Here is a 9,922-nt window from a genome sequence, read left to right as displayed (position 1 = left end):
CCCCCCCCCCCATCGCCACTAAGCAGCTTTTCTCTTTCAGATGAGGAACGTTTTACATAATTAGATTTAGTCGCCATTGTTTGTGGATTTGAACAATGGGCGGCAATTACCCCCAACGACCCGAGACGGCCCCCCCCATGATGACGCTTTGCCTGCAGTGGAAGCCTTCAATGGACTTGTTGTTACAACAAGATGAGATTGCCTCTGTCTCTGGAAGAATGGCCCGCCCGGCCACTTTCACACCCAATTCATTAGCCATCGGCCCGTATAAAGCAATCATACGCTCCTTGTAATTAGCTCAAGGACGTTTTTGGGGGGGTGGGGGGTCATGTTCACAAGGCGGCCGGGCCGGGTCCTGATGTTTGTTTGGCCGCCGCCTCTGATGTCTGTGACTCGGGGAGCAGCCCACCAGATCATGATCATGGTTGTCTTCAAGTCGGGGCCGGTTCACACCAGAACACATGGGCCGATGCACATTCCATCGGGGGAGGGGGGTGCATGTGTATGCAGTATGCAGGACTTTTTGGGGTTTTTTCGAAACACAGCAAAAAAACTGAAAAAATTTTAATGTATTTTACCTTCACTACGGCCCTTTCACACCAAAATCACAAGGAAATCGCAAGTTGTTTTTTTTTCCATTTTTTTTTTCTCTTTTTTTTTTTCCAACCTTTATTTTATCTCGAGTGGACAAACATCTATTTATTTATTTATTTTCTTCCATTCCATCGCCTGTTTTTTTTCTCCAAGCTTTATTTTATCCTGAAAGGACAAACATCTATTTTTTTCATTTTTTATTTATTTATTTTACTTCCGTTAAATTGTGTTTTGTTTTTTTTTGGCAATCTTTATTTTATCCTAAGTGGACAAACATCTATGTATTTTTTTTCTCTACCCCGGTTCCGTTACGTTCTTTTTCTATCTCTTTTTTTGCCAACCTTTATTTCATTTTGAGTGGACAAACATCTATTTTTATGTATTTTTTTTTTTTTTTACTTCCGTTGCATTTTTTTTTAATTTCTCTTTTTTTTGCCAATCTTTATTTTATTTAAGTGGACAAACATCTATGTATTTTTTTTCTCTACCTCCGTTCCATTGTGCTTGTTTTTTTTTCTCTCTTTTTCTGCCAACTTTTATTTTATCCTGAGTGGACAAACATCTATGTATTTATTTATTTTTTACTTCTGTTCCGTTGCAATTACATCCATTTTTGTTCAGTTACATTGCGCTGAGAAAAATAAGTACACCATGCTCTCCTTTTTTCTTCCTCGCACTGCAACAGAAGGGAATGGATCGCAGCGCTGTGAACGAGCCCCATTCACACACTTTTCCGTACCCTTTGCGTTAACGTCCGTTGAAAAACAGAACGCGGCGGATCTGGTGTGAATGGAGCCTGAAAATGTCACAAAATGCAGGAAATAAATGAGACCTCAGCTCATCCAGGGCATTGATTCCTGACTGTTAAATGATGTACACATATATAATAAATATTAATAATAAACATCTTCCGGGGATTATATTATTTTTAAATTTTTTTTTACAATAAATATGTAAAAAGTGACAAAAAAAATCTCAAATTTGTCATTTTAACTGTTTATCAGCATAGTAATTATGTTAATGTTATTTAAAAAGAAAAAGGATCTGATTTTTGAAAAAAATTATGTTAATTATGTTTATGTATTTTTTTCTTAATATGGAATGTCCTTTACCAAAAAATGAATCGGTTATTATCATAGGAATTCCTAATGTTAAACTGATATTTTTCTTATACTTCTTACACTTATAATAAGTAATACAATTCTACTAGAAAACAAGAAAGAAAATGTGTAATTCTCTAAATGAACCCGGATTTAACAAAAATAAAATTAGGCCGACAGCAATTTAAATGCAAACTATTTACAAATTTTAAATTAATTCCTAATTTGTGTTGTTGTGTGAATATTAAACGGCGGCCATCTAATACGCTCGGTCTTCCCTCGTTTACACGACCCATAATAAAAAGTATTTTTATCGGCTTCACACCTTCGTTATTCCTGTTTGCCTTTATTTTACTTATAATTATTTTGCACACATCAAGAAAAATAGATTTGTACAGTCCGGCGTCTGGCCAGACAAGGCGTTTTCTCCATTGGGAAGTGTGTTTTTAATCACGTAAAATAAACAGATTTAACCTGCAACATCATTTCCAGCCTCAAAGAATAATATGTTTATCTTCGATTCTAAGCAAATGTGAGCGTAAGGTGGGAAACGTCTCAGCCTGACCTAACCTGAACCTCAAATACATCTCAGGGTAATTTATGGTCATCCGACCGGCTTTCTCAATTCTGAATTGAGTAAGAAAAAAATAAATAAATAAAGAAGAAGGGTTTGTAGAGAGGTATAAACTCAATGCATATGTAAAAAATATATAACAATGTATTGGACATACAAATATTAGATAAATAAGATAAAAATGCATTGGTTTTATACCTCTCTACAAACCCTTCTTCTTTATTTTTATTTTTTCTTACTCAACGTATATTAGGGTGAGAGGTTAGTACAGGGAGCCAATGTTGAGGCAATCCATGAGTTTTATTTGAGTCAATCCTGAATTGAGAAAGCTGGTTGGATGACGAATGAAACGTCTTCATTCAAAATATAGCAAGTCCAGTTGCCTTGACTTATTTTTTACAGATATACCCTGACCTGGATGAATGAGAACCTTACCTTCAATTTTACACTGAGGAATAAACATTTTTTTGTTTAAATCTCCATAAATTCCGCCTAAGTGAGAGTAAAATAAAGCCTCTTTCATACATCACTTACTAAATCATTTTTATTTTTGCCAGGCCGGTGACCTCGTGCTGACACCAGCGGAGATAAAACAGAATTAGAAATAAAATAAATTTATTCTGTTTACCTTAAAGCTAACCTGTCATAGGTGACGATCATGTTGTGGGTGCCATTATTTTCTAATGGCACCTACGTCCTTGTTATGGATATGAGGATAGGGGGAGGTTTTCTGTAGTCCTAACACTCTTCCTGTCCCAGGTTGCTCCTCCATAAACACAGTACGTTGAATGAGTGTTGTCAGCCCAGGACAGGAAGTGTGATACATGGTGTCTGTGATGTGCCCCCAGTGGGGGGATTCATGGGGGTGACCACTGACACCATGAGCCAAAGTGAGGAAAAACAGAAATGCTGAGTTGACAACAGGAATAGAGGGGAGGGGGGGTCATCCAAGGGGGGCACTTGTCCACAAAAGTATTTTTTCTTACTCATCCCTCACTTCCTGTTGTGTTTACAGGACAGGAAGTGAAGGGAAATCTACCCAATGGGGCACAAATGGCCAACTAGCAGAAGGTCCAGCCATTCCTTACCCAAAAAAAACCATTTGTCTAATCCCCCCCCTCCCCCCATCACGTTTTTTTGTCATGCTTTTCCCCAAATTTGACAACGTTCAGCATGACGCATCCCATTATCTTCAATGGTGGCCGTTCCTACCCGAGCGTTGTGCTCACGAGCCAATGGGGGGCTGAGATGTATATTATATCCCGGACCACAGAGACGAATCCATCTCTGCCAGAAAGAAATATGAGATACAAAATGTAACAATCACTCCCCGAAATACATGTTTCCAATCAGCTGCGTGTGTCAGCGAACAGGGATTACACGGAAACAATGGGGTCTGGCTGTGACCTCATCCAATCGCTGTCTACACTTGTCTTGTCTATCTCCTCGGGATTATAGTGAGCAGGGATTGTGTCTTGATTGCAGCTGACTGATACGGTGGATTGGAGGCGGCGGTATCAGAGGACTCTGGGGTACACCTGACACAGCGCTTGGCCTGCGCTTCTCGGGTGGGGGGGAGTGAGAGATAGGGGGCGCCGTGCAGCTGTCGGAAGCCTTTCTTTGCAGAAGGCGAACGGTCCATCTCTACACCATGGACAGGCTTATGGCGGCCTTCTTAAAGGAACAGTCCATCATTTGCAGAAATGTTATAAATGATATAGAGCATGACATGTGTGCGCTGAAGCCTGCAGAGCATTGCAACTGTGCGTTTCCAGAGCAGTGCACGGGCTTCTGCAAACTGCTACCCCATCCCAGGTCCTGATCTTCTTTCCAAAACCACGGCCATTAATATGGAGTTGCCCCCCCCCCCCCCTCCACTTTTCTAGGAAGGCTTTCCACAAGATTTTGTAGTCTGTGCCAGGGGCGTCCCGAGGCCGGGTGTCACCCTGTCTCTAGACCGAGTGACACCCCGCCGCGTCGTCATCGGGCGTGTGCGATGATGTCATTGTGCGTGTACAGACATCTGATTGAAGCCTGCCAGCGGCCATCTTGGTGATGGACGCCGGCAGAGAGAGGAGGTGACGTTCACCTGGCGGGATAAGATATGCCGCAAGGTCCCCTCCTCTCTCCTGACACTGTCGGGCTCTCGGTCCGTGACCTAGTGCCTGACTTTTTGGAGGGGGTGACATCAAAATGACTCTCAGTCATTTTGGTGTCACCCCCTCCCTTGTGACGCCACTGGTCTGTGCCCGGTTTACCTTATTCTCTATGATAAGCAAAAATGTACTTTGCAAATAGAAAATTGACTTAAAGTGCAACTGAAGCCAAAACCCCCCTGTCTTTTTTTTTAATGGTGTTTGTGTCCCTCTCCATTAGGGAAATTGGCCCTCTATATCTGTCCTGATGAATTTTATCATTGAAAGTGAAAGAAAATCCCAAATTCTGGATTAACAACAGAACAGGAATAGAAGGGAAATCTTCCAATGGGGACATTAGTTCTGGTGACGACCAGGGATTTCTCTCACTTCCTGTTGTTGCTATCGGACAGGAAGTGAAGGGAAATCTCACCAATGGGACACAGATGGCAAAATGCTGATAGGGTTATAATCCCCCAGTACTCTATCACCCCTAAAAAAAAGGTTTCGGCTTCAGTTCCACTTTAATATCCATTCCAATGTCCAGTTTCTCTTATTTTGCTTCCTTTACGTGCAGACTCTTATGGCAGAATTACATTTCAAAGTCCTATTTGCTCTGAATGTGTAATAAATATACAGAACTCCCTCCGGCCTAGCAAAACGAATGGCAAACACACTCATCAACTCACAACCAAGGTGCACATGGAAGGGCTTTACACAGGACAACAGCAAAACGTTTCCCAGCACACTCACCAGCCAACATGCAGTGATGACATGTCTGTCGGCATTCTCACATCGTACACACTGTGTATAGAACCTGATGACTCCGGGACCTTAGACTTCTGCAGTGGAGGGGGAGAGAGGCTCCAGGGATTGGTCTAAGAGCAACCCAGTCACCCGAGGCTCAGGTGACTATAACTTTGTTAGTCTCCTCCCCAGACCAAAACAAGCCAGTTCCTACCTATCATGTCCTATCACCAGGTCCTACCTATTTCTTTTTTTCTGACTGACGGCGGCCGGCGGCTCCGATGTCAGAAGAAAGAAAAAACCCAACAGAGCAGGGAAAGGTTTACTTTGCTCGATCGAACAGAGTAAACCTTTCCGGGAGAAAGTGTTTCATTCCCGGGCGGCCGAGAGCCGCTATCTAATAGCGGGGGACTTGCGGAGCGTCTGGGAGAGTTGGGCTATCTGGTAATGACAGATCAGCGTCCCTGGTTACCTGGTAACCAGGGGACGCTGATCTGTCTCTGCAAGTGGCCGCAGCCAGCCGTGAGAAGAGAGAGAGGGAGAGAGAGGGGGGGTGAGAGAGAGGAGGGAAAGGAGAGAGAGAGGAGAGAATATGAAGGGGGAGAAGAGGGAGGGGGAAGAAGAGAGGAGGCAGAGAGGAGTGAGAGAGAGAGGAGATAGGGGGGGGAGAGAGAGAAATAGATAGATACCGTGTTTCCCTGAAAGTAAGACCTACCCTGGTGGTAGGTCTTATATTACAGAAATCCCTGAAGATAGCGCTAGATCTTACTTCCGGGGTAGCTGCACATGTAATTTATTTTTACATGTTAAGAGCGGCCGCAGCTCCCTCCCTCCACGACCGCCCGCCGACACAACGCGCCCCCCGTCCGCACACCTGTTTGCATCGGAGCGGAGAGTGGAGATCTCGATAGCTGCAGCCAGGGAAGACATCCCCCCACGAAAATAAGACCTCAGACAGACAGACAGACAGACAGACAGACAGACAGACAGACAGATAGACAGATAGATAGATAGATAGATAGATAGATAGATAGATAGATAGATAGATAGATAGATAGATAGATAGAAATATTGGTAGTAGACATGTAAGATTTGTTTCATTCTGAATTGAAATTCGGATGAATATCGGTATATTCGGAGATTGGGATGCATCCGAATTATTGGAAATTAACTGAAAGGTTTTACACAATCCAAAGAAGAAGAAGAAGACAATACCACTATTTTGAAATAATTACCAACATACATAACCTTGTTATAATGAATCCATCACATTATCCAAGAATTATATAACGATAATAACACTATTACAGTACATTATAATAGGGAACATTATATAATCTGACCTATAATCCTGTTTGATATTATTATTTTTGAGATACTATTAAATAGGGTTGCACAGATACCAAGTACAAGTACCGATACTTTTGAGCTCCAAGACTAGACTAGAGAAAAATTCAAAAGTTAGGAGGCGGCTGTCATTGGTAGTGAGCACACGGAGCTCCCGGGATTTGTACATCGATGTTTTAATGTACGATTTTGTTTTTATAAATATAAATAAAGTGATGCACAGATATCAGTTTTGCGAGTACTGGTACTTGCCGAGTACTTACAAATACGAGTACTAATACATTTTTGTTTATTGACATGTGACAGTTTTTCTAAAACAATACAGACTAATGATTTCAGGACACTAGCCAAACCTGATTTACTAAAGAAGTAGACCAGTGGTGGTCAACTTACTAGGCACCTCAACTTTGCCCCCTGACATCACCAAGGGGGGCCACCCATAATATTCAGTACTGGTAATGCTACAGAAGACTAGGAACATACAACAAGAGATGGTCCCAGGCTGTGGACCTAATACAGGAGGGGTTGGGGATTAGTGATGTGCTGCAGGAAACAGTCAGAGATAGCAAGAGACCACTACTGTTACAGCCCCATTACAAACCAGTGCTTCCACTAACTGCTGGGGCCTGAGGGCCACACAATAACCCTTAAAAGGCTACATGTGGCCCTTGAGCCATAGGTTTGCCGCTAGGGGAGTTTTATGTTCACTGGGCCTGGTGAACCTGTGTTCACATTGAATGCCCAATCACGTGCAGAGGAATTAAGTAAATGGGAACTTCCACATGATTGAAGTGAACACAGCTTTGAGGGGGGCCAGGGCCGGATTTCCCACAAGGCCAACCAAGGCCCAGCCTTGGGGCAGTAGGGAGTAGAGGGGCAGCAGGGGTGTGGGATTCCTATCTCACGACGCCCGGGACATGCATTTCCAGGCGCTGGACGGTGCCCCCTGGGCTAAAAGTTGCCAGTCAGCCCCTGGCTACAGCGCTGCCCAACACAGTCCCATGCTGATTGAAGAGAACACAGCTTCATTGTATTTAATGAGCGTAGTGCTAATCGAACAGTCTCTGTTACTTTAGTAAATCGGCCCAAGTGTTAGTTTCAATCAGCCAATGAGGATCAGAGGTAATACCTTTCCTAAGCCACCTACAGAGTTGGGTTGGATGATACAAGTGAACACTTGCCAAAATACAAGCCGCTGCCTTAGAAAATCAACATTTAGTTGTCAAAAAATTGAGTTATGTGAATATTATTATGGCAGGAAGACCCCTTGAACTTGTCAGAAGGGGGACAACATATGTCTCCAGACCCAAACTGATCCCCCTCTGGTTCTGCTGTGTTGGAAACACCTAACCAACATATTTCCCATACATTGCAAACAATGATGTGCAGTATTATGCTGGGTGACCTCTGCAATGTACCAGACTTTAAACACCTTCTGACACCTTGACGAATTGCACAGCTCATAACACATTCATAAAATACGCCGCATGCAGTTCAAACCGTGCCGCCCCAGCTGACACATAGTACACAACGAATGATAAATATCCCTGTAAGAATTATTCTACAGCTGCAGACTTTAAACTTTCACTTTCTGCTGACTGTTATCAGCATTGGAGTGCAGCAAAAAAACAGCACATGAAGCCTGGCCCTTACCTCTTCCAGGCATTCCATAGAATATTTCATTTCTATAATAATAAAAATATAATAACAATAATAACAAGAGTAATATTAACCAAGAACAGGAAAAACACTATACACAGCTATAAAAAGTGAGTATATATTATATATTGGTCTGCATCAAATGACCCTAAATATATGTATTATTTTACTATTTCCTGTAGACATGTACTGTATTACTATATACATTCTGCTGCTGATTTACTAAAGAAGTTGAGACTCTTCACTCCAGAAATTGTGTCACTGTTCGCCACAATATCCAGTCATGTCAAACACAAGTTCGGGTATTTATAATAAATAGCAATTTGCTTTTCTCGTGATTGAAATGATTGTTTACATTTTTTTAATGAAGATTCTGAACTTCTTTAGTAAATCGCTCGGAATGTGTTATATTTAATAATATCACTCGATACATAAAACGCATTCCATCTGCAGGGTGGTGTATCTATGGTTGAACATTATCTGGCATGGCAGCAATATATACACACATGCTGTATCACAATGGCACATATAGTAGCACCCGGGATCAGGCAGTATGAATGGCACTCACCTATATTGGGGTGTCGGGGGGCGCCGGGTCCTGCCCTGTTCTGTAGGTTGTGAAGCATGGAGCTGTCGAAGGGGGAGGCAGTCCAGGCGGCACTCATGTCCTGGGTGACATAGGCTGGGTAGGGGCTGCTGTAGGTGGCACTGAGCCCCCGGCTGTACTGATCTCTCCCATTTGCGGAGATGGCCAGGGGGCTGCTGTAGGACACCTCTCTGGAGGAAGCAGCGCTAATGGGGGGGCTGGAGGAGAAGGCGAAGCGGGGAGACACCGACTGGTGAGGGGTCCCGGGGTTGTAGGCTGAGCTCTCTGCCCCAGCCTGTGCCCACATGTTGTGTCCAGACACCGGACTGCCCTGCTGAGAATGGCCGCTGCTCTGGAGGTAAGGCAGGTTGGGGATCATGGTGGACACCCTGGTGGTGGGCACATAGACCGGAGAAGAGGTAGCACCACCGTGCATGTAGCCCCCAGCCCCTTCATAAGATGGGGGTCCGTGGTTAGCAGCAGCCATGGCTATGCTCTGGTACATCCTTCCAGCTCTCACCAGCCACAGATCCAAAGAACTTCTCTAGAGATGCAGCACAGGATCCAATATTTCCTCCAGTGACAACCTGGATCCTCCTTCTCTTGAGTGGATCCCAGATATCTTCTTCTCTAGTTTGGACCCCAGATCTCTTCACTTGAGTGGATCCCAGATGTCTTCTCTTGAGCGGATCCCAGATCCCTTGTCCTCTGGGCTGTATCCCAGATCTTTTCTCTGGACCGAATCCTTCTAGATGTCCCTTCCAGTGGCAGGTTCTCCTGGATCTCCTCCTCTGAAGGCCACAGATGAGTCAACAGCTGATCAGGACACAATCCTTCAGAGCAATCCCACCATGTCCAATGTCCAGTGTACAGTGAGCAGACCCCTCCCCTCGGGTGGCATTTATACCTCACACCTACAAGTCAGACAGAGAAGAGAATCAGAGCAGGCTAGAGACACTAATGAGGTTACACAGGGGTCTCCACAGGTGACAGACACCATTGTTCTCACCAAACCTGTCCCACTCCCCCACCACCAGCTCGGAGTACATTCTATTACACAGTGGAGGGATCCCTACAGTCTACAGGTGACTCCCTCCAGACACACAACATCTGTCCAGAGTTATATTGGAGCCATATGCCTGAGCTTACATGTAATCACACATGAATATATCACACACAA

The 9,922-nt window shown here is 43.8% G+C and overlaps 1 protein-coding gene across 1 annotated transcript in view; it reads right to left on the bottom strand.

Annotated features, from left to right (window-relative positions):
- The window catches only part of GATA4 (GATA binding protein 4), a 55,312-nt gene extending 46,065 nt beyond the window's left edge, over positions 1-9,247 (bottom strand). The window contains exon 1 of the mRNA XM_018569623.1: positions 8,725-9,247. Within this exon, the coding sequence (XP_018425125.1) occupies positions 8,725-9,247 (523 nt within the window). The remainder of the gene's footprint in view (positions 1-8,724) is intronic.
- Positions 9,248-9,922: the final 675 nt, after the last annotated feature.

Source organism: Nanorana parkeri, unplaced genomic scaffold (genome assembly GCF_000935625.1).
Source record: "Nanorana parkeri isolate BGI_ZX_2015 unplaced genomic scaffold, ASM93562v1 scaffold1367, whole genome shotgun sequence".
Lineage (NCBI taxonomy): Eukaryota > Metazoa > Chordata > Amphibia > Anura > Dicroglossidae > Nanorana > Nanorana parkeri.
This window is presented reverse-complemented; position numbering and strand designations above follow the sequence as displayed.